The sequence below is a fragment of the Cheilinus undulatus genome, linkage group 9 (assembly GCF_018320785.1).
Source record: "Cheilinus undulatus linkage group 9, ASM1832078v1, whole genome shotgun sequence".
In the NCBI taxonomy this organism is placed as follows: domain Eukaryota; kingdom Metazoa; phylum Chordata; class Actinopteri; order Labriformes; family Labridae; genus Cheilinus; species Cheilinus undulatus.
This window is the reverse complement of record NC_054873.1, coordinates 26520820-26546743: the sequence shown is the minus strand read 5'-3', so window position 1 is coordinate 26546743 and position 25924 is coordinate 26520820. Positions and strand designations below refer to the sequence as shown.

The window sequence follows — 25924 nt, the reverse complement described above, 5'->3', positions numbered from 1 at the left end:
CAGACTCTCCATCCAGCAAAATGCCAGTTCCAGTCCCAGAAGAAAAGACAGCCCCTTTTAAGCCTAACTAAGAGGACCAGCCTCTTATAAAAGAGTGTGATATATGAGTAGCTACAGGGACCAGTGGCTTGAGGGACTCAGGGGCCAGAGTAACAGTGTTAAAAGTTGACAGAGAGAGACGGGAGAGCTTTGATGAGGAGAGGAGCTGAACTGGTTCAGAGCCTGTTGCTATGGTAGCCATGTGGAATAAATCAGCAGCATGAATTCCTTTCTAGAGTGCCTTCAGCACCCCACCGACTCAGGTAAACCTAGACAGAATTTGAATGAGTGTGGAGTCCCAGTGGGCAGCCCACTGTGGGAAAAATCATAACCAGCCCTTTAATGCTTGAATTAGATTTTGTATTTGACTTGCATATGGTGCTTTCAGCTGCACCAGAGCATAAACAACTCTAATATTATGTTTATTTGTCAGGTGAGATAAACTAACAGTACTGTGGAAGAGGAAATATTATGTATCCAGGTTTATTTCTGCTGTAATGTAAGTGAAAACTAACTCTACCTCTTTTATTCTGCTTCATTGGCGAGGTCTACCTCATTGTGTGTGGTTCTGTGTGCCCATGGACTGTGTGTTGTTATTGATTGCTAAACCACAGAGGTGACACCAGCGAAAGATGGCCCATCTTTTTAATGGCTGTTATTTATAAAGGGTATAGCAGACACAACACTCTCGGTCTTAGCTTAGGTGAAGGATGCTCAAGGAGAGGGATGAGTGACAGAGACCAACAAATGATGTTTGTTTCATTTTTTAAAACCACATTAATAAAGACGGAAAAGATACATCTGGATTTTGTGGTAAAATAAGGCACAGCATGGAAAAAGAAGTGATCACAACCCAACAACACATCTTTCTAATTGTTGATTCTGGCATTTCAGCTGAATTGTTTTTTCTGCTAATTGCATGCCTGCATGATCACCCTAATATTTATTTCTCCTTGGAAAATGTGCTGCTTGTATTCTTGATTATCCATTTGCAGCGCTGTTACAGTCGAACTAAAGGGAGATAAATTAAGGGGGAAGGGACACAGATGAAGGGAGACAGAGAGGAGAAAATGGGGGCAACCAATAGCCACCCTTATTTTTTTGATAAATAATCCATATAATACACACAACACTGCGAGTACATTTGATCACAATTGTAGCTGTAAATGTAGACACTTACAATGACAATAACCACTTAAAGGACCACTGTTTATCTACTCTAACTGGTTTACAAGTGCTTAAGTAGTATTTATTTCCTTAGAGGGCACAGTTACAGGTGCCAACTTATGTAAAAGTTCTGTTTTTTTCCTGTGGTTTTCTTCAAAAAGTTAAATTTCCATATGATCTAAATTTTCACCATACAAAGGGAAATATATGAAGACTTGTTCTGTTTTAATCTTGATGATTGCAGGGCTTACAGCTCACAAAAATAAGAAACATCAATCATGACACCCTTCATAAGGAGGGTAAGCCACAGAAGGTAACTTCTGAAAGGGCAGGATCTTCTCTGCTGTATCGAAGCATATTCATGGAAAGTTGAAGGGAAGGGAAGTGTGGTAAGAAAAGGTGCTCAAGCAGCAGGGATGAGCTCAGCCTTCAGAGGGTCGTCAAACAAAGCAGGTTCAAGGACTTAAGAGAGCTTTACAAGGAGTGGACTGAGACTGGAGTCAATGGATCAACGGTTACCACACACAGACGGGTCTAGGAAATGGACTACAATTGTGGTGTTCCTAGCGTCAAGCCAACCATTGATGTCCTGTTTTGTGTGGGATAGTCCCGCATTTTCATTACTTTTCACACGTCCCACAATTTGAGACGCTGTCTTGCATTGTGATTGACAGGCTCCAGTTTGCAAGTGAGAGTTTTAAAATCTGGCATTCATCAAACGTCTGTGTGGAAAAAGCAGCAAGGGCCGCCTGTCATCAGGGGGCGGGGTGGGCTGTGTGATCACGTCAATCAAACTGGGACACGGCAGGTTAAGGGCGCGCCCACCACCAACGACGGACAGCATGAAGAAACATGAAGGAAAGGGAGGAAAACACGACAGCAAAGAAAAGGAAATGCAGTCATAATAAGAATAGGGAAACTATTTATCTGTAGGTGAGACCAGTGCAAGGTGATCCAGAGAGAGTTTTATGTGAAATTTGTCTGAGTAGCAGCAGCAGCTAAACTAACTAGCAATTACCACAATGTGAAATACTCCCATTCATTCAGGTAAAAAAAGGGGCAGAATAGAAATGTTTATTTTTAAAGTTATTTTAGACTACCTTGATGCATTGGTATCCCACATTGTCCCACACAAATCTAATCTTTGTCCCACGTCTGGTGAGTTAGGATCTGGTCACCCTATTCTAGAGGATGATCAGAGAGGCACAGAATTTTTCAGTGCTTAAAGCCCGGGGTTTCAGTTTCCACAGTCAGTGATGGTTTGGGTTGCCATGTCATCAGCTGTGGTTGCTCCACTGTGCTTGATCAAGACCAGAGTCAGCGCTGTCAGCCCATCTACCAGGAGATTTTAGAGCACTTCATGCTTCCATCTCCTGAGAAATTTTAAAGAGATACTAATTTCCTTTTCAAGCAGGACTTGGCACCTGCCCACAGTGAAGCCAAGACTACTAGAAACTGGTTTGGTGACCATGGTTTTTATAGGCTGTGCTTGATAGGCCAGCCAACTGGTCTGACCTGAACCCCATAGAGAATCTCTGAGAAAATGTCAAGAGGAAGCTGAGAGACTAAATGATACAAATGAGCTGAAGGCTGCTATCAGAGCAACCCCAGCAGTGCCACAGACTGATTGCCTCCAAGACACGTCAAATAGGGGCAAAAATTCAAAAGGAAAAGGAGCCCTGACCAAGTACTGAGTGCATAAATGAACATAATTTTCCAGAAGGTCAACATTTCTGTACAATAAATCCTTCTTTTGATTGGAGTTTTGTGATAATCTAATATACTGAGATGGAAGATTTTTGGTTCTCATGAGCTGTAATCATCAAGATCAAAACAAAAAGTCAAGAATGTGGGGAAGTTTAACTTTAACAAATGAACTTTTTCATGATATTCCAATTTTTTAGATGCACCTGCACACTGGAAACATGCCTCATGTATCTTTTACAGTGGCATTGCAGCATCTTTCTTAATGTATTGTGGCTAATGCAAACCCTACATGTGCACATTATAAACAAGTTTTCTGTATCATAATGCATTTTTTTACCGTACAATAAACAACAGCACTACATTTTCCAGTTTACAACATCTAAACAGCTACAGACCTCAAAGTAAAGACCGAAGAAATAAGTTAGCATAGTACCAAAAGAGCTTAGCTGTTCTCTCTCATAATAGATATATATCATATATGCTAGTTTGTCATATTGAGGCAAGGAATGAGAGTAGGAGCAGAGGTGTAGTGGAGCAGTCTGTGTGTGCGTTTTGAATGACAGCAGAGTCAGGCTGGGTCATTCCACAGGAGTTGATTTGTTGTATTCTGTCTCTTTAGATCAGAGGTGATGTGGCTTAATCAGTCGTCCATCTCTTGCCAGGCCTCTGTTCTACGCTGACACTGACTTTTTAAAGTGCTTACCCAGTGTCTGCACCACATAATCGGTTTACACCACACTGAAAACAAAACATTGCTTTGAAAGATACTAAATATGGAGTGACAAATGTAACTAATACACCAAAGCAGCCTGCTACTGTTCTTCTACTGTTACTGTGCTTGATGAAAGCAAAGTGAAACCCTTTTACATGGTGCAAACACTGAGTGAATCTGACCTTTAGACTGTGTGTATGTGTGCGTGTACGTGCGTTAAGCGTGTGCTCCTCAGGTGTCCAAGGTGTGCCTGGGCGCTCGGTGGGAGTTCTCCTCCCCCCTCCCTTTTCCTCTTTTCTCACCAGCGGGAGGAGCATACTTCTTCTTGGCCTTTTTACGTTTTTTATCCGAGCACCACACTCTCTCACAGTATGCCTCCACTCTCTGGGCATCCCCGTAGCCAATTAGCTGGAGGAACTCCTTGTACCAGAGCCTGGAGTGTGGGCCGGGGACTGAAGAGGGGACCAGAGCCCTGGGACTGATGCTAGGGCCAGGTGGAGGACCCAGAGAGTAGTGGCATGGAGCTGCAGCTTTCTCTCCCTCTCCTTCATTTGCTGCTTTGTGGATCGCTGACTCCACCCTCTCCCCCCTGAGCACGTGCAGCGTGACTCGTAGTAATGTGTGCACATATCCGTGCTCTACAGTCTGGCACACGTACACACCAGCATCAGAGCTCCTCACTCGCAGAAACAGCAGCCCGTGGGAAGTCACGATTACCCGCTCATCACCTCGAACCTACAGGGAGGGAAAGAAGCCCAGTGATTCATAAGGCAGTTCAGATGTTTGCTGCACTGCTGCTGCAGTTCCCCCTCTCCCATGAGGAATTTGATTAAAACACCCACTGAACAAATCAAGTAAAGAGTAAATTACTGCACTGGGAGTAATTCAATAGCTACTCAATTCACTGACTTCCCTACGTGACCCGATTTGTTTGACATAAGGTTTATTTGAAGTAGTTACCTGATTCATTATAATGTTGAAGATCAAACATTTGAATTTATCAAAGCACAATGGGATAGATAGAGGGATACTAGACTAAAGTCATCGAAACCTCTACACAAGACAAAGGAAATTTCATTTTCAGGCCTGTCAGCATTAGTGCATTCATTGGGATTAGTTAAGGTCCATAATTGGTGCATTTATTTCTTTTAATCACCATTAACTGTGGGCTTTATTGTCCCTTTCAGCAGACTTTAAATCCACTAAAACATCTCTCTGCAGCCACAGTGATGCAAAAGGAGTAAACTACTCTTCCTTAACACTCAGACAGCTCAGTGGACAAGAATGAAACCATTAGCACCTTATGTTATGAAAGATTTTAACTTTTTCTGCTCCCTTGTTTCCTTTTCAATCCATAACAAATCATTTTTTTGCAATGGTAGAGTTCATGTAATAATCTACTTTCTTTCAAAATAAAAGCAGGCCTGTGTCCAAACAGGTAGTCAATTACCCTCAGTTTAATGGGAAAAAATCCAAAATGGAACAAAAATAGTTTTAATTGAAAAAAACAAAATGGAATTTCAAAATGTGAAAAAAGGAGATAAAATGCAATCAACAAAATTCTTCAATTCAGAAATTTTGAGAGGAATTGTGATTAAAAATTATAATCATTTGACCGCCCTAGATATTTTTGTTTCTTTATGAATTGAAATTTTGCTCAGATATGAGCAACCTCCTGTTATTAAAATCTGTCCCCCCTACTCAGCCCCTCCACAGCCAGTCAGTTGTTTCAGAGTGACTGCTGCAACCCTCCTCCACCCCAGCCACCTCCATTACATATCATCGGTGTCAAGGTCCAGCTTCCCTGTGCCATCCTGTTTCCCTTCATTGCCATCTCATTAGTGTCTTATTAGTGTTACTCGTATTAAGTCTCTCCTGACTGAAATGCTTATCCGGGCTTTTACTTTGAAAAGTACAAATCAGAAATGTAATTGTACTGTGTTAACCTCCCTTTGTCACACTCTACTGATGTAGCAATAGAGAACAACAGTTAAATTTAGAGAACAACTTTATAAGCCTGACACACTTTGGCTTGAGGCATTCATCAGGGTCATCGAGAAACGCATTGCAAACTATTCTATCAGTGTGGATTTACATTTCTTCGAAAACACAGTAACATGGCTCCTTATTTGCATCATGCCCTTGGGCATGAGTGTTTAAATGTTTTTTTTTATGTGTTTTGTAGTTTTTTTGGATTTTGCCTGTTCTACAGTGGTCCTTGCTGGGGTTCTTTCGCTCATGTTTCTAGTGGATTGTTCTTTTTGATGTGGGACAAATTTGCACCGTGGGTGAAGTTATCCACTGAGTTAGAGTTCCCGCTTGTGCTTTTACTTTATTATAGCAGTGTGACTGTACCTGAACAACCTGGTTGGAGATTTATTTTCTTTTTATTCTTGCCAATAAAGAAAGATACTCAGTACTCAGTACATATAGCCCTGACTTTTTTATCATTTAAGCTAGGGGAAAAATCGACTAGGCTGCCACGTACCCTGTCTGAAAATGCCATATTAGGACTTATCACAAATGTAAAGTCAGTGTAATTTTTTGATACTTTAAGGGCTGAAAATTTAACTTTACTTCAACCCACTGCATAGAAGAATTGCAGGAATCTCATCTGTGTGAGCCAAACTTACATTTTCTGCGTGGCTAGACAGATCTGTAAGGGGTTCAAGAAAAGCAAGTTCCTGAATAAGATGTCCTACCTTTATAATGTATCTTTTTCACTATTGTTTGGTTTATTCTGTTTGTGGTGTAATACATGGTCAGAATGATACTATTTTTAATCTTTTCCTGACTTACCTCATGTTTTTCTCCACCTCTCTGTAAGAACCACAGGACCTTGGCCTGAAGTGATCGGGGGACACATTCAAGTAAAGTGCTGTTGCTCTCCACACCGTAAACAAACCTCTCCTCAGCTCTGTGCCATTGTTCATCTGCACACAAAAACACATCAAGTAAGAATAGTGAGAGCAAGGAATCACCATGACCTTTCATTCCCTGAAAACTGTTTATTTTCCCATTTATCTGCACCATCAGCAGCAGAGCATCAGCTCCTCTCAATTCAACTGTAATGAAACACGAGTGTTCATCGTGCTTTGTTTGTATTTCAGTTCTTTAAAGGAAATCGTTTATTTCTTTTATTTGTGTGCCATTTAGCACATGGATGTAAGCCCTACTATGTACTCACACATAGACACATCACTCATTTTATACACTTACCATCAATTTGCAGCCCATTGCACAGCTGGACGGCGTTGCCATGGCGAACATCCTGCCGCCTGAATCGTCTACTGAGATGGGAGCGAGGGAGGTGGAGAGAGAGGAGGGGGGTAATTGTAAATGTGATGGAAGTGCAAAAGGAAAAGAAACCAAAGAAGGAGAAGGAGCCAGAAAAAATAGAAAGAGGAAAAGGAGTGATCAAGTGCATACTAATAGAGATTACATAAGGCTTTGCTGTCATGTCTCTTAAAGCCACTGATAAAGACTCGATAAAGCAGACTCAGAGCAATGTGACATTCAGGGCAAGCTGCCATGGTGGAACAGAAGAAATGGTAAGGTGTGAACGGGTGGCCTCACACACACACACACACACACACACACACACACAACTGCAGGGAGGAAAGACGGCTCCTGCCTTAGAGAGTGTGGGCTATTACCTCTTTGTGTAGACCCCAGCAGGGTAGTATCTGGAGCAGGTGAGGCCATCCCAGGCACAGTAAGGATCTCGGGCTAGACAGCAGTCAGCACATTCAGAGCCATAGAGGTCACACTGGTGCAGTCTGATCTGGGCCACGCCCACTTCTGAGCCCACATACAGCTGTTGCTGTGAATCCAGAAGAAATAAAAGCACATTAAATGTCATGAAAATGCTTCCTGTATTTTACCTTATCCAAGCATTTAACAGTCAGCTGCCAGCAGACTACAGTACATCTATATTATGTCCATGTACTGTTGCAATGTTAACATCTTGTGGCTTAAAAACAGTACTGCATGATTAAACTCATACACAAAAATTTTAACAAAAAGGAAAACATTATAAATACTCATTGCTTACCCTTTTAGGTGATATTATGATCTCTTTAATTGGCACAGGTACCTGCAAACAAGAAGCAATTAACTGCAATCAAAAACAACGATGATTGCTTTATCTTTTGATTAATAACAAAGCAAAGGCTTTTGTCACTGCAGACCTCCTGCTGTCCTCCTATCTGTCCCTACTGAGTTTTTCCATTTTAAATACCAGCAGGGACCACTTTCAGACTTGTTTTCAAATGCAACTGATCTCTGTAAAATTGATGTATTCAAACCATCATGAAGATCTCTCTGCAGGCAGGCTGCACAATCACACTTCTGCCCTTTTGATGATTGAAAGGAGGCAAATTAGCGATCAGCATTCTCAAACCAGACCCTCTGATTGTCTAAGTGCAGCCACAGTGGACTCTGAGATGTAAATGCAGAATTAGCCTGGTTACAAAGTCTGCTTTACTCTCACACTCTGTAGCTAAACATAGACTACCTTGAATACTTGCAGCTCTTCCAGCAGCACCTCCTCCATAGTGTCTGTGTCTTTGTTGTAGATGGTGATAATTTTCAGCACGGTGGAATCGTCTAATGAAAGAACACATTATCATGAGTTTAAATCACCTTTTCTTGGCACAAAAATGTCCAATCTGTTTCAGTGCAACAAATCTTTTGTGTTTAACTCAAATATTTTAATGCCATCAAAGTGTTATATATGTCTCCCTTATGTTTTTCAAAAACTAACAAGAGTCAAGCATGAGGTTTCAGATGAGTACACATAGCACTAAAAGTAAGAAAATTTGTCTTTGGTAAATTATTTCATCTGCTTATCAATTTTTCATGGCTATAAATCTTTTTCTGTTGGAAAGCCTGTTTTTCTACCTGTAAAATGGTCTCACATTTCTAAGGATCATGCATTTATGGGATGAGCAGCAAAGCTGAGAGTGTGTGGGTTGCACCCATGAAAAATTTGCCAAATCTTCTCTACCAAAGACATATTGGAAATTTAACCAATTATTCATTTAACAAACAGGAGCCTCAGTAGCGTGTGGAAGAACCATACACAGTCACAACAGCCTGACACCTCCTCCTCATGCTGGTCACCAGCCTGGTCACACTACTGTGGGATGGCATCACATTCTTCAAATAGCATTTGTCGCATGTCAGCCAGTGTAGTTGTATTGGTCACTCTGGCAGCTGATCCCACAAGTGTTCAGTGGGGTTGAGGTCAGGACTCAGGCAGGCCATTTCATCCTCTCCACTCCCAAATTTTTTAGGTAGTCTCTGATAAACCCTGCCATGTGGGGGTGAGTGTTGCCATCTTTGAGGACAGAGTTCAGTCCCAGACTGTGGAGATAAGGGATTGCCACTGGTTGCAAAATCTCATATTGATATTTATCTGCATTGAGATTACCTCCAATGATGACAAGCCATGGTTTTCCACTGAGGGAGATGTCATCCTCAAGAGGCAATAGCTACATCAGAATAAGCTGTATGACATTGACAGAGAAGATTTGACACATTTTTCACATACTCCGCTCTGCTGCCCATCCCACAAATATATGTTCCTTACAAATGTGGCACCATTTAAAAGAGAAATAAGCATGCTTTCAAACAGTACGAGATGATTGCCGAGAAGCATTGTTACAACAAAAAATAATCTACCAAACACAAATTTCCTTATTTTCCTTAAAAAGTTTATGGGTTGTAGAGTTTGTGTACCAGTGCCGATGAAGAGAACATGGTAATGTCCGTCCTGAGCTTGCACTCTATCCACAGCAATCTGGGTCAGCTTTCTCCGGCCTGGCTCTGTCTGCAGCAGAACAGGTCTGCGGTGCTGAGGGAGGACTGGACGATACATCACAGGATGAGAACGGACAAACCGCAAAACCTCATCAGGAAACTCCTTGGAACTGGAGAAGCCCCCTCCGTTCACTTTACTGGCACACTGTTAGAGAGATGGTGTGAGAGTAATAGAGAGAGTGGATCAGAGACAGGAGAAGGTCTAAATTGCACAAGCACTTTATGTAGCGTGGAGGAAAAAAAGCTGACATGCTTTAGTGTTTAGCTTAGACTGTCCCAGTTTGACCTGCTGAGGTAGCTACAACAGTGCTGACACTCACAAGAGCTGTCCGACATGCTCTCTACACGGTCCTTCTTAGAGGACGTCTGGTGTGAACACAGACTGCAGGAGAGTGCTGTGAATGCATAATGGTGGTGCATCAAGTAATGAAACCTACAACACATTTTTAAGACTCACAGATCCAGGTCGAGGGTAGGGGACTCGGTCCTCGTATGGAGTCCAGTGGTGCTCGGGCCGCTCTCGGTAGGCGAACTGTCCATTAAAGGCTGCTCTGATATCATCCATGTGATAGACACACACTGCATAACCTTTAAACACCGCACTGGAAAAGATGCTTTTATCAGTCATTTGATGAATATTAAACTGTAATCATGTAATGGAAAAATTCAATCATCTGCTAACCTTGTTGTGCTGAAGAGACCAAAGATTTCTGGGTTTTTCCCATCCTTGTTATTGAGCACAAATACGTCCTCTGGAACACAACATTTAGAAATCAGTTTTTGTTTGTTTGGCATGAAAAATTAAAACATTTAAAGAGTTAATTTGAAAAAACAGTTAAACGCCGTTCTGGTTAATATTGAAAAAAAAAAAAAAAATTAACACTTTCAATTGAGCTGTCTTCTAATCTAAAATCTTAAAAAATATATAGAAATTAATTATACGTATTATAATTATACTTAATCAACTTCAGTCTGATTGACATTACAATGAGAAAAGATGTCATCTGGATGAAACATGTGTTGCCCCATGCCATGAGCACTAACACATCCCCACACCATTACAATGCTGGCTTTTAAACTTCATGTTGATAACAATAAGGACTGACCTTTTTTTTTTACAGTCCAGAGGACTCTATGGCATTACTTCTAAAAACAATCTGCAATATGGACTCGCCACTTTAGGTCAGTCAATCTCAGATGAACTCAAGCCCAGAGAAGTCAGCTGCACTTCTGGATGTCTTTAGCTTTGCATGGAAGAGTCTTGGCATATGTTTGTAGATGCAGGGGTGTACTGCGTTAACTGACAGTGGTTTTCTGAAGTGTTCTGGAGCCCACACAATGTCTACAGACTGATGCTGTTTTTTTTTTTTTTTTTAGCAGCACTGAAGGTCACTTACACTACATGTTGATTTTTGGCCTTGTCCCTTATATGCAGAGATTTCTTCAGATTCTCTGAATCCTTAGAGGATATTATGGACTGTAGGCAGTTAAATGTCTAAATTTTCTCAACTGCCTATTGAGGGACATAGTTCATAAACTGCTGGACTATTTGCCCACACAATCTTTCAGAAAGGGAGGAACCTCATGCTATAATTCATGGTGACCAACTAAACCTTTCAGGAGTTCTACTTCTATACTCAATCACTGCCACTCAGTAGGTACAGTCAGTCTTCTCACAATTGGAAGGTTGTGGTTTCAGTCCCCACCTCCTGCTGTCACATGTTGATCTGTCCTTGAGCAAGACATACTGTATTTTGAGCATTCCATATCTGCCCCAGTCTTTTCCTGTCCCACTTTTTGGGAATGTATTGCAGGTATCCAATTCAGAATGTGAGTATTCTTAAGAAGACAATTATAAAGTTTATCACTTTGAATATTAGATACCTTGTTTTGTTGTATTCAATTGAATGGAGGGTGAAAGGACTTCCAAATCACTGTTTTCTGTTTCTGTTCACATCTTGCCCTGACTTTTTCTGAATTGGAGTCTTTATAAAGGAGGTAAACACTGGTGCTTCAAAGCTTTTTTGTATTTTTTTCTTCCAACACTCTAAAATCAAGTCTAGTGTTAGTTCATCCTGCTTATTGCCACCCAGCTCCCACAGCGAATGACACTTTTTTCTCTCAACACAGTAGTATATTTAAATATGACGTACCTCTCACTAATCCCTGCTTGCATTAATACTGATGAACCATGCTGCTGCTGGCAAAGCTTAACCTCCTCCACCCCAGCCTCCTCCTTTATAGCATAAAGCTTGTAGAACCCCCATATTCAGATTCATGCAACTATGGATTAATTTCTTTTGAGTTTATTTTATTGTATTCACTACACACTGTCATAATTGTATCCATCCACATGGGGGTTTCTGGCCATGCACTCCCTGGAAAGTCATAGTATGCTGCTTGACTAACCCAGGGAGGACATTTTAGCAGAGCCTTTTCTGCCAAGTTAAACTGTTGGTCCATTTTGCAATAAAATGTTTAAACTTATGAGTGTTCCTGACTGAATAATGAAAAAAAGATGTACATAAACGCTGTTGTAGCGTGGGCATACTGGAGTTGCAGTTTTGAACAACCACTGTTGCTGATGTGGTTCTGTCTTTCATGACTCAAGCTAAACATGTTCAAAGACTAACTTATTTAATAACCTTTTTTTCATGCCATTCCAAGAAAAATGTATTAGCCTACTGATAGTTAATGTATATAGCTTGCCAACTGACACCCCATGTGTCATACAGTACTTGATATGTTTCACTCCCAATGTAAGGTGATCATATTAAATCCAATGGGACCTTGAAAAAAACTGATGGTTTCTTGCTTTTTAAGATTGTTGGAAACAATTTGATAATTCTGTCATCACCATAAAATATAAAAGATGCATGAGATAGGTCTAGTTCTGTTGACTATTCATAACTACAAAAGAAGCTCTGCAGATTTGCTATCAAGTTGAATAAGACCATCTTGGATAATATTATGGGAAGCAAATAGTGTCTTTGTAAGCCTACCAAGCTCATCAAAGTGTGTATCAATGCCGTTCTGTCCAGCCACAGAGCAGATGAGACGAGTTTTAAGGAAGGAGCTCCATCTATTCACTAGCATCCTCTGTCCTCCCTGGTCGTTCTAAAAGAGATGAAGGCAGATATGTAAAGTCAGAGCAGCTCTTCGGCTTTCAGAAATGTTTAGAAATATTTACAGAGTTCGCATTCTCACCGCACAGACTCGGCCAACACGTGAATACACAGCCTTATTCACTCCTTCAGCATCCATCTCACGCTCAGTAAAGAAGAAGTAAACTTTGTCATCATCTCTGTCATCGTTGTCAGGAATAACCGCTGAGCCCACAAATTTTGGTTCTGTAAAAGGAAGGAGTGTTAAGTTGGCCTTTTTGCAAAGCAGCTGAATCCAAAGCAGTCTGACAGTCAATAAACCTTTATTTATACTCAAGAATTCATTGATAGGGAGTCCCTCATTTACAATGATGTAAATTACTGAAGGATGTGTTAGGTGAAAGTTGTACAGTGTCACCAAAAAAGTGCAGTATTGTGTCATCAGCAGTGTTGGGTGTAACGTCTACTATCATCACGTTACATCTGTCAGTAAGGCAGTCATGTAGCATGTTACTGTTGCTAATTAGGTAATCACGTTACAGTTACTATAAAATAATCTCATTACTTGCAATACTGCCAATCCTCAAACTAAACAGGAGCATGGAGAAAAAAAATCAAGAGTCTCTTTACTGTTCTCTGATGCAACACTTGCTTATTCAGGTGACTGACACATCAGCTCAAGTCCATGGAGAACAAAGAAGTAAATGTCAAAGTGGTTCATAAAGGATCATTTTAGATGTGAGGAGATATGAACACCCCTGGAGCCTAGTTCTCAAGATAACTCATGATTCCAACCAGTGTTAATTTTGGCAGATTTTTCAATTTTAGTATTAGTCTTTAGATGAAATGTATTTTAGTTTTAGTCACATTTTAGTCATTTCTACCCTTTTTAGTTTTAGTCTGGTTTTAGTCGACGAAAACTCAAAAAAATTTTAGTCTAGTTTTTGTCCATAAAAAGTCCTCACATTTTAGTCTTTACTTTTAGTCCAATCATTTATTTTTTTCTTAAATCTGGTTCCAAACCATGCTAGTGTGTTCTCTGCACTCTGCCAAACCTGGGGTCCCTGCTTTCTGCAGCTGCATATGTGTTTTGTACGGAGCCCAGGAGGTGACATGAACGTGCTTTTTTTTTTAAATTTTTGTTTTAAACACGCACGTGCGTTTAAGTATCTCGCTTACGCGTTTTATTCATATCTCGCACATGCATGTTATTCATATCTCGTGTGTGGGATTGCTCAATATCTCGCACACTCGCAAGATACTAAATTGCACGTGCGAGATACTAAATTGCGCATGTGTTTTAGTATCCAGCATGTGTGAAATCATGCACACGAGATACTAAAACACATGCACGAGATACTAAAACGCACGTGCGTATTAAAAAAATAAACACGTTCATGTCACCTCCCGGGCTCTGTAGTTTTGACAGATTTATCCGCAGTGGAGAAATATCCCACATTTTAAATGCCCGATGAAAAGTAAATTTGATTTTAGTCTAATTTTAGTTATCTTGATGAAAACTAAACTTACTTTCTGTCAGTTTCAGCCATCACAGATCTTTTTTTGTTAGTCTTAGTCTAATTTTCGTCATGGAAAAAAAAAAGCTGCCAACGAGTATTTTAGTCATAGTTTTAGTCGATGAAATTAACACTGATTCCAACACCTACCAAGCAGCCAGAGCTCAATGTCCAACATCAGCCAAAGTAAACCCAAAAGCTGTGATAAATAGGCTTATGGCAGTGTTTCTATTGGAAGAAATGTTCCCTACTGTGGCCTTTTTCATGACATATTTGTTAGGTATGGTTTTGGTCTAATTTTCACAACGTTTTTAGATTTTTTGTATTAGAGAGCAGAAAGGAGAGATCTTATGTGTCCTCCTTATTAGAATAGGGGTGTGTGCTAATTGTAATGTTATGCAGGATTATCAGGAGGCAGTGACTCTTTTGCTGACTTTATTGACATGACTTCACTTAACACAACACTGGGGACAAGGAGTACCTAGTAGTGTAACTAGTTACTTTTAGCTGTTAGTAACTTAGCAATGTATTGCATTACATTTTTGTTAGAAAGTAACTAGTTATGTGTAATGGATTACTTTTTTCTGGTAACAACCCCAACACTGGTCATTAACGTACAGATAGTTTGCCAAAAAAGTAGCAATGTTGTTAATATAAATATGAAAAAAAATTGTGGCCTCTGCTACAACAGGCAATAATGCACAGTATTGAAATGTTTTATACCATCAACAGAAAGTATACACAGCGGTGTCTTTGATCCACAGCAAATGCGACACAGTTTAGCTATAGTGACATTAGTAACAGCACTGTGCTCTGTTCTAAACCCTGCTGGCCTCACAGTGTTAGCTCTTGGCATTTAAAAGAAGAGGAAGAAAAAATTATATATATATACACAGTGCTTAACAAATTTATTAGACCACCCTAACCCTAACCAAAGTAGGGTGTATGCCACAGCTGCCCTAAATTAACAGCATTGGTAATTACCAAAATAATTTTTTATGTTTCTGCAATGGTTAATACACCAATATGTAGAAGCTCTTTAACCAAAATGATATCTTTAATGCTAAAGTAAAATTATTATTTTTATCCATGAATTTTCAAATTTTCTGATTTACAAAAAAGGAAAAAATAGTAGAGAACATTATTATTTCTTGATTAATATGTCAAATTATAGTTATTTACTTGCATTCCTGAACAGAAAAATTAGTTTTAGTGGTTAAATGTTATGCTTGGTTAATTTCTGACTTCTCAGAGAAGCCCAGTGAGCCCGCTCAAATTTGGGATGTACTTTGAATTATCTGTCTTTTAAAACTTGTGCTGTCAGCAGATTAAAAATTTAAGCTAATTAATTATAGGCTTTGTTATTAATTAATTGCAATTAATTGCATATGTTGATTATTTGAGAAAGATTGCATTACTGTTTGTTCTAATATTAATTGTAACATCAGAGAGGACATGTTTCTTAACTTTTACTAGTTTTTGAAACAAGAAATGTGGAGACCGAGGGTAAACTGTCCACTAGTCCAGGGGTTCTCAACCTTTTCAGCCCGTGAACCTCAAAATAAAGGTTCCAGAGACCGGGGACCCCCACTGTACCTGAAGTTAGTTGAACACAGCCATGCGCAATTAAGAATAGTCATGTGCAGACAAGGCTGCCCATAAGGGGGGGTAATGGGGAGAGCTTTCTGGCACACAACCAAACTGGGGGAACATGGAGGCCAGCAAAATGTTATGATGTCATTTAGCAGAAACTTTTATCCAAAGTGACGTACGTTTGAGAGCAAGAACAAAAAAAATATGATCCTTCGTAAAGTTAAGCAGTGATATCTGGATTTTATATTCAACCTGAAATAAATGACTACTCTTATCAAAGAAACAATATCTTTTTAAATAATTTGTGCAGTAAATAGCCCTCTGAAAAATGTAAATCCCTTTGTTAAAAAAAAAAAAAGGAAGAGGTGATGAAATTGGATTTGAAACGTAGCACAAATGGGTTAGAAGTGGCAAAAATTAGATAAAAGTGGCAAAAAAAAAAAAAAGGCAAAAATGGGTTTAAGTCGCAAAAATGGGCATAAATTGTGGTAAAATGGAGTTAAAAGTGGTTGTTATGGCTTTCAATTGGCAAATATGGGTGGAAATTTGGTGAAATGGGTTGAAAAAATGATATAAACTGACAATAAAAGATTAACTGAGAAGGAAAAAATAGGCAGATGGTGGCAGAAATTGGTTAAACTAGCAAAAATGGGTATACCAGACAGTGAAATGTGGTTAAAATGGGGAAAAAATGGGCGTAAAAAGTGGGTAATAGTAGCAATAATGGGTCATAAGGGGTAAAATTAGTCTTCAGTATCAAGAATTGGTTCAGAAGACAAAAGCAGGCAGGAAAAAAAAGGGGTGGAAAGAGTTTAAAATGGACAAAAACAGGTGTTAAAATGCAAAAAACTGTCAAAATTGGTGGGGAAAAATGATGAAAAGGGGTTGCAATTTGGCAGAATTGGTGTAAAGTGGCAACAGTGTGATTTAAAAATAGTCTTAGTTTTGTTTAGGGCATTTGGAGACCTCCTCTCAGTGTCTCGCAACCCCTAAGGGGGTCCCAACCCCAAGGTTGAGAGCCACTGCACTAGTCAATCTAGGATGGTGTTAATCTGTAGATTTCATCCATAAAACAATGAATTTAAGAGCACAGAGAATTTTAAATGTGTTCAGATCATAGTCACAAAGCTACTTTAGCCGGTTAGGTGCAGTTAATCAGTATACAGTTATGATTCACATTTTCCCCTCATGATTAATACATCATTAATACTTAAGCACAAGCTTGTGCATCCCAGTATAGAAGCATTCCTGTTAAGAACCATCGTACTAAAAGGCACACAGTACATTAATATTCAATATTAATCAATTTACATTATTTAGATTTACATTACACTTATGAAACTACTCGACCTGCAAATGCAAGTACAGAACACGAGCATTATAAAGCATCATAACTTGCATCCATTTCTCAGATATTTATAATCTAGTCACATACTCTGTCTATATGCACTCCTCTGCCTTTAAAGCTGTATGCAGTGATTTCTTATATTGAACACCAACCATTGAGTTGCTGTCGGTCATCTCTTTCAGTGCGTGTGTATGTCTGGTTGTTAAGTCGACACAGAGCGCCATCATTTTCCCAGTAGTCCGTGTACAATCCAATATACAGCTCTCCTCCTGAGGACACAAATGATACAAAATTAAAACTACATAAAGATAAAAGTTTTTAAACTGTGGTTAAAATACTGGCATGAAGAACCACAAGATGGCAGTGTTGTCTAATTAAAGGTCAACATAATAAGACAAACCTCGATAAGCTGAAATGCATAATTACCCAGCCAGTTTAAATAAGTGCATAACTTTTAGTTTCATTGTTGTGTTTTCTTGTCTGATGGTGAAGGGAAAGCATGAGTGTCTTACTAGAGACCGTTGATGTGCAGGGGCTGTTGGGATCGTATGGACAGCGTCCTCTACCACTCATGATACCGTCTTTATCCAGAGCAAACTGCCTGTCCTGAGGGCAGCACACAAAACATACACAATCACACGCAGGCAAAGCAATTAACACATAAATATGCATGAACACAATTAACTGCACTCTTCCAGAGGTGTTAACATCTGGACAAACCCAATGTTTGTGATGCAATGAGATAGAAAGAGGTGAGTGTCGAGACATGAGGGATCAGAAAGTGATGGATGAGAAGGAGGAAGGAAGATAGATGAGACAACAAGTGATGGATGAGCAAAAGAGGAACTGCTGTCTGAAGCTGTAAAACCAACTATGTTCTTCTCTTTTATCAGAGCGAGTCACGGCTTCTTCTCTCCTGATCTTGTTGCTCTGCACAGCAGGTGACAGAAACACAGTCACACACATGCATACACCAAACTCCCTGCCCAACCAAGCTCATATGTTTGGGTGCACCACACTGTTTATGTCTGTCACTGGCAGATCAGAGGGGTGTCACACGTTGATTTATGAGGACTAGAGGAGTCCTACTGTGCTGCGCCCTACGTATGGCTCTAACAGAAGTCAGATTGTGGGTTAAGCTCATCCATCATTTCATGTGATCTATCAAACTAGTGAAAATAGGTAACACATACTATATTACTTCACATGTAGCACTCTGAAATGTGGGCTGTATTTTTAAAACATCTGAGCCAGAAGTCCATTAACACTTTTAAATGTTAGTTTGAAAAATGGCTCTTGTATTTTATGTCAAAATATTTTATTCTTATCTAAATATTATTCAGCATAGACCTCCCAGAAGATGTAATCTCATACACAAGGTATGAAATTTATGTGAGGCAATCTTGTAAAGAGATTATGTTGCTTATACTGCTCAAGTGTTGCTCGCTCTATTAGGATTCCAGAGATATGAGACATGGTTGAACGTAGTTCCTGTTTGGGAGGTGTGACTGGCCTGCTTGACCTACTGGACTAGTGTTGGAAAGCAGATTAGAAACCTCTTCCCCTCCTCTCTCTAGCTAAATACAACCCAGACGCAAGCACATGGACAAACACCTACGGCTCTGTGTTTGACACTTGGGAGATATGTGTTAGACAAATCTCACACAAGCGTATGCAGGTGGTTTTTCATGCACGCTAAAGCACTCGAATCCCACTCAGGCAGCTGACACGCAAACATTTGAGGTGACCTCTCTCTTCTCTCTTTCACCTGGACTGGACTTTCTTCGCTTTTTTTAATCATTAATGAGCAGCATGTGCCCAAAAATGAAATCCCTCTGATCAAAGTTTCATCCTGTCTTACTCACTTTCTTTTCCAGCTTCACCACAAATCATTCCTTGTTGCTAGGAGGATAAACTAAACTACAGCAGCATGTGCTAACAGTTAAACAGCTCAGAGATCCAAGCTGAACTAACAGTACTGAGAGCTTGTGGCTTAAAAATAATCGAAGCAGTGTGAGGATGATTTCGACTACGGTCATCTGGAAAGGAAAGGGTGTAGAGTCGAAGCAAACAATGAGGATTTCTGCATAATGACGAAATCTGCAACATTTAATCAGAATGGCTGCTTGTTTTGCTGCTAGTTCTTTGTAAAATCTACCAGTTTTGAAGGATTAATGTAATGTAGGGATGAGAGCAAAATGTTTTACTGGAAATGACCCACTCAGTGATACTTCTTACTCCTTATTGACACCTCCATTTATCTTTTTTTATTGTTTGGTAGAAAGACAAAACAACAATTCATTTCAACAGAAGTGAGCTGAGTAGAGAAGACAAGCACCAAACAGTGCTGAAACCAGGAATTGATCAATCCTGCAACTTTAGGCAGATCCCATGGCTGCATCTCACTTTGACTTATACTAGTATATGGCTTGGGTCTCTGGCTTGAGTCTTTTCCTTGAGTCTTAGTCCGTCCCACCAGGGACTCGTGGAGAGACTGGAGGAATCGAAGTGGAGGATGGGAGCCAAGAGACCGATGTTTAACGGCCCATGGGACGTCCTTCCCTCTCCAGCATCACGTGAAGCGGCGTCAGTTTATGATGCCGGTGCTGGCTGATCATCAACAAGCTGATCATCAATCAGCTGATCATCAACCAGTTGTCAACCAGAAGTATCATACCCTCACAGCAAGCAGAGAAAGAACTAGCTTAAATCAACACCAAAACCACTATTAAATATTGAACCTCTGCCTCTCTTGCCCGGAAACCTTCACCTTTACTTTATTTAGCCATTGCACACACTAACTCTGTCTTTGGACTCACCTGCCCCGTGTTCCCCACTGTTACCAGGCCACAGACTGGATTGAAGGCTCCTGTTCCACATACCAGCAAGTGTGTCTGGTTGTACTGTTGCAAGACCTTGATGTAGTTTGCACACTCTGGCTGTTGAACGCAACACAGAGATGAAACACTTAGTCGGGAGGGGAGCAGGCTGAGTCGGATGAGGGGTCATGGGGGCAAATTGAGGCCAGGCAGAGATAATTGGGGGATGGAAAATATCAGGCTACTCTGCTTTTACGGCATCATCAATAACATCAATGCAAAGGTTTCACAAGGTTAATGAGATACATAAATAAACCCATACATGCTGACAGTATCTATCTCTTCAATAATGCTATTTTTTACTGGTATCATACATTTATTTTACAATCTATAAACCTGCTAAATTAATCCACATTATCAGTTTGTGCTGTGCCCTTAATAATCCACCTTATTTCTATCATCAACAGTGAGAAAAGGACATTTTTCTTGGTGTGCACACAAGTGAGTTTTCCCTTTACCTTTTCCCTGCCCTTCATCAAACATTCCTCGATCTGATATTCTGTACTGGACCACTGGATCTGAAAGAAGATACAGAGTTACACTATCGTTAATAACAGTATTATTAAAACCTGATTAAAAAAGAAAGAAAATGTGAAACATTTTGCCAATGCACATTAAGTGTAGGCCTATACATGTAGTTTTAAATTTGACCAAACAGTTATTATCACCTCTATGAATGAATGAAAAGATGAATAATCTTGAGCCAATCTTATCTGCAGCTCCACAATGCTCTCAAGAATCTGGCTCTTAGACCTCCATGGAAATGCATTAGTAATATCAATTTTCCTGCAGTTTTATTGAAATGTTTGCAATTATAACTGTGGGAAAAAAAGTCAAGGTAAAAACAAGGTAACTTGAGAGGCCACAGAAGAAAGTGAATATTATCCTGTTCCCAAAAACCTTACACAAACAGCAAATTTCTCCTTTAAATTCAGTTGAGTGTCTGACCACACAGTCAGCTCAACATAAAGAGGATCAACCAGGATGTTTACATTTGCTCAAAGGTGAGGAAACATATCGGCAAACTATTACAAAAATTAAAAAGTCTATTTTTTTATTGCTTCATACTACACATTACACTGTCATTTGTATCATCACCTTGCAGCAATCAGACCTCAGTGTTAACTGCAGCCAAAGATTTTAATTAAAGAAAGCTCAACCAACTGAAACCACTAAAGTTGGGCAGCGCGCCAACTGTTAGTCCACAAAAGTACACATCAAGTTGTAAATGCAAATTGATGCTTAAAATTACATTTCCTTCTATTTTCCTTGTCCTCTGAGCCAAAAACAAAAACAACTTTTGCAAATTTTCAGGTAATACTCTACCTTTTGCTCCAAACATAACCATGGCTGTCTGAAACTCAACCAGATCTTTAAGTTAAACATTCCCGCATAGATAGACTGTTGGAGTGCTGTCTGTAATCTGCTTTATGTTACTTCTTACGGCTCTTTTCTGCAATAAGAATAATAATTTTATGTTGCTAATGTATGTATTTCCCCAGATTTCCACACCATACAAAGATATGGCAAAATAAGATAGAAAATTCTTATTACCTTGTAGTTTAACAGGAACCTTGCTTTATAAAGAATAAAATATTCTGAGACACCTTTGTTTTTCGACATGGATGAGCTTTCCATGTCAGATTATCATCAACAATCACACCAAAAAACAGAATTCGGACACTATGTCGATATTAACAACACCTATGGTCAGCAGGATATTTTCATCTTTTTTCGTCTCGGCGGTCTCAGCTCTACACATGGGTCTGCATGTGACTGACTGAGTGAGAGACTATACTTTCAGAGCCCTACATACAGCCTTGCGCTTTGTGCGGGGTATAGTTGTCCTCAAAGCTAATTGTAATGGCTGCCTCTGGTGATTACCTCAGATGTAGCTTTAGCATAGTGCCTGTTTTACTACTACTGGCCTACGTTTCTGTATGAAGCGAGAAACAACATTGAAAGCTTTTCATGATGTGATAGATGTTTTCACTCTTCTGCTGACTTGCTTCGGCATGACTGTGATAGTTAAAGGGTTAGTTGTTGTGTGATTGGTTGTATACGGTGGCTGCTGGTGGAGTGATTAGCTTGGACTTAGCCAGAGCTGCAGTTTTATCAGAACTGGAAAACATGTCTGTTAAAACAAGGGCAGACAGAAGCCGCACTGAAAGCTTTAAGTGACGGCAAAGATGTTTTCACTTTTCTACCGGTCTGCTTCCACATAGTTTTGTAACCATAACAAGCAGGGTTTGCTGGTGTACCCAGTGGCTGCTACCACAGTAGCTGTTAGCTTGGATGTAGCTGGAGAGCAGAAGTTTAACTGGAACTGGACCACATTTCTTTCTTAAACAAGACCAGAGAGCCACACTGAAATTTTATACACAGAGAATTTCCACCATTAACAATCTAAGGTAGTGGTAGCCAGCACAAGAGTAGCACATGCGGCCATCATTTTGTCTTGTCACTCTGATTGGCCTGTTATGAATGTGACAAATTGTTCCTCCATTTACCTTTTGAGAATTTTTTGAAAAGTCCGGCCCTTCCCAAACACTTTATATAGGAGCTTTCCCACATGGATGTCAAATTTATTCATGCAATGGATATTTGAAACAGTCTATCTGGCGTGTCAGGTTAGCCATTTACAGCTGACAGGGCTGCATGTTTTAAACTTTAGGGATCTTTAAATTCTCAACCAACAGACATAATCACTCTGCCAGAACACACAATTCAGTCAGGCATTTCAACAAGCATCCCAGATAGTTGCAGTCAGCCATACACTAGGTTTTTACCTAGTCTAGTTCTAATAGCAAAAGCCATAGACTTGGTTTAGTTTAAATTTAAAGATACTTACTTTCATCAAAGTCCATTTCATTTTCAACACTTACTGCCAAAGTTTTCAAATCTTCTTCTAATCTACAAACAACACAGTGCAATGGTTTTGCAGCTTCACATCTATCATTAATATACAAATTAAAAAGTTTAGGTACCAGTAATGAGCCATTTGGGACTCCACATTCATTCATGAAAAACATGCAATTCAAAGTTCTTCAAAAAGAGCAGACAGAAAGAAGATACTAGTAGAATTCAGGCAATTAAATAATTGAGTCAATAAATAAAATAAATTAAATCCATACATAATACACACTATAGCTAAAAAAAAAAAACAATCAAATATATACATAAATCAGTGAAAGTATGAACAAATTATTATATAAGAGAAAGATAAAAGACTTTTTAAAAGTTGCTTGGGTGGGTCACACGAAGGGCATCTTGAAGGTTTTCAAATTTGTTTGTGATTCAGGAGTTAAGAATGGGTTAGGAGCCATGTTAGTTTATCCTACCAGGTTTTCTTTTACTGTGACCGCTATGACTCACAAAAAAACAAAAACTACATTTCCTTCCCTTAGCTGAGCCAATGGTTAGTCACTGCCACTCCCCCCCACAATGATGCCCATAACTGTCACAGCTTAAAAAATATGCCTATAATCAGTTTATTAAACTGTCAGACAAACTTTCTAGTCTGCTGACTCTACGTCATGCAGCCAAATGCACTCTCAGTTTGGCTAACCTTTGAACTGCGGGTGTGTTAGTTTCATATTCTTCACTTCCTCTTGGACCAGGCTGGATGAAAACATGCCTACCTCTCTCTGGTGTGTGTTAACCCGGTCCAGGCTAAGGGAGAACAGAGAATTCTTGGCCCCGACATAAAGCCTCTCGTGGCCCTCGTCAAGCAGCATGGTCTGAGGCTGAAGAGCTGCTCCATGTCCCTGGAACACCCAGGTCCTGTTCAGCTGCCAAAGATCTGCAGACAAAAACATGTCGAAGACGAAATAAAGAATTATAGCGACACAACATAATTCGGTTAAGGATTGCTAGCTGGCTATCTTTCATTTCAAAGGTGGATTCTCATCTTGTTTCTTGCCTCAAGCAAGTTCAAATTAGACCAAAACCTTTCCTCTGGAGGTTTCTCGCTGCTACGGTAACTGGCGGCTGAGTCTCATCTGCTCCCATGGCCAAAGGCACATTGCAACATGTGTTTCTGATTCATAGCATCCCCGAGAGAATAGCAGAGAGCAGCGGCAGGGTTATCTTTCCATCTCATCTCTCACTCTCATGTGGCACCTATTCCTCCTCTCCCTTCATTCTGCTACATTTCTTAGCCACACTGGCTTGGTCAGATAACTTCAGAGCATCTTGTTTTTATCATCAGCACATGGAATGAAAGAGTACCAACAGCTAAAGCTGAAGACTGCTGCTAGCCTAAGCTTTACTAAAATGAAAGGAGTCATGGGAAAGATATAAGTATCAACTGGAAGGACATTTGATGTCGCCTATGGTCCCTTTAATCAGGAGGAAGCCGCGTTATCAAACAGGAAACGGAACAAGCCTCTTTATCACCCGATAATTCGACATCAGCTGCCCCTCCCTGCCAACAATGCTCGAGATGGTTTCAAATCCCTCACCAAAAAGGAAGCAACGGCCCATAACAGATATGTCATTACACATAAACTGCACACTCATCAGCGTAAAAACACACCATGTAGAAAAACAGATAGGTCAGTTGCACACAAACAACACACCCGTCCTGTCCATCTGATTGAACCTGACAGGGTGCTGCTCTCTGTGAGCTTCTGGAGGCAGTTTCGGGTGAAAGATTTAAACAAAGTGCTAAAGGGCCTAAAGGTGTGCACTTCCTCTGGGCTGCACTTGTCTGAAAAGCTTTCATTAACACATGACTGAGTTGGACAGGGTGTCCTTGTAAAAGAAGAAAGGGGAAATCTGGGTTGTGTTAGCGGACCTTTCTGAAACCTTTAGACTGATTCAAGCAGACAACCTGGGGTTTAAGATAAAATTTATAACATGCAGGATTCCCTTCATTTGTGCAGACATTCGGCCACCCATGCACTTCTAAGACAGAAAAAAATATCTAACATGTCCTACCTTTCAACAGCTCAGAAAAGGTCTCTCCATGCTGCGGCTGCAGGGGGTAATTATATGATTTGCTTTTCTAGAGTTTGTATATTTTTACTGATATTTGAGCTCCAAGATTGACAGAGAGAGTGTTTATCCCATTTTTCTAGATTACTCATTGCAACAGTCACTCAGTGGAGGGTTTTATTTGTTTTATATGGGATTAAGTATCCACAGAGGAGTGGGTGAGTGTGTATATTTTGTAGCTTTTAACATTTCTCTCTTGGAGAAGGGGACTGTTTGTTTGAGTAGCATTAGATCTTGGATGGTTAGGTGGCAGAAAGTGCAGGGATGTGGCAGTGTGTGTTTCTGCCAGGGCTCAGACATGCTTCCTGTAATTATCTAATCCACACACACACACACACTTAGAGCTCTCACACACACACTGTCTCCTCTCAGCTCCTTCTAAGTTAAGCTGAATTTGGATGAAAGACAGTCCTCTCTGCGTTCCAGCTTTTCTCAGAGTGTTAGGCTAGCTACCAAACAATCAGCTCCTTCTTTATGTGAAGTTAAATCTGCCTCCAGTTATTCAGATGACAGACTTAGAAAGCTATTTAAAGATAGTTTTCCATCTAGTCTTTCTGAATAATGATGAGCGGCGGCTGATTTACATGTAAACATCCGTAAAAGGAGATTCATAGAGACATGCATGCAGTATGTTGCACTAATGCTTTTAATTTTTGCATTTTCCTTTGTGTACAAGTATGTTTCCATTTAATGCATGTGTACTTAAAGCATGTGGTAGGTTAAGTGTGTTGCACAACAAATGAGTGTGTAATTAACCACCAGGCCAGGTTAAGGTAATAAAAAAATATCAATACATTGAAAAATTGAGTTGACTAATAAAAATCTAAGCAGGTGCTGTGGCTACAGTATATCAATTAAATGTGAAATTCTCATCCATTTGTGAGAGAGTTGGGCGTCTCAGTTGTATTTGGACTTAAGCTTGGATAGCACGTTTCTATTTGTCTGAATACTCAAAGCACATTCACCACAGGTCACACTCATTTACTCTACATTCACACACTGATGATGAAGACTGCTATCTAATTTTGTGGTCAGGT

General features: G+C 39.9%; 1 protein-coding gene across 1 annotated transcript in view; it reads right to left on the bottom strand.

Annotated features, from left to right (window-relative positions):
• Positions 1-408: 408 nt before the first annotated feature.
• The window catches only part of sema3e (sema domain, immunoglobulin domain (Ig), short basic domain, secreted, (semaphorin) 3E), a 42177-nt gene continuing 16661 nt past the window's right edge, over positions 409-25924 (bottom strand). The window contains exons 2-17 of the mRNA XM_041795974.1: positions 23531-23691; positions 20348-20407; positions 19830-19949; positions 17523-17616; positions 17163-17279; positions 12656-12798; positions 12451-12565; positions 10131-10200; positions 9906-10050; positions 9368-9593; positions 8142-8233; positions 7680-7721; positions 7282-7448; positions 6845-6915; positions 6425-6558; positions 409-4360 (exon numbers count right to left, since the gene is read on the bottom strand). Coding sequence (XP_041651908.1) covers positions 3857-4360; positions 6425-6558; positions 6845-6915; positions 7282-7448; positions 7680-7721; positions 8142-8233; positions 9368-9593; positions 9906-10050; positions 10131-10200; positions 12451-12565; positions 12656-12798; positions 17163-17279; positions 17523-17616; positions 19830-19949; positions 20348-20407; positions 23531-23691 — 2261 coding nt within the window. The 3' untranslated portion in view covers positions 409-3856. The remainder of the gene's footprint in view (positions 4361-6424; positions 6559-6844; positions 6916-7281; positions 7449-7679; positions 7722-8141; positions 8234-9367; positions 9594-9905; positions 10051-10130; positions 10201-12450; positions 12566-12655; positions 12799-17162; positions 17280-17522; positions 17617-19829; positions 19950-20347; positions 20408-23530; positions 23692-25924) is intronic.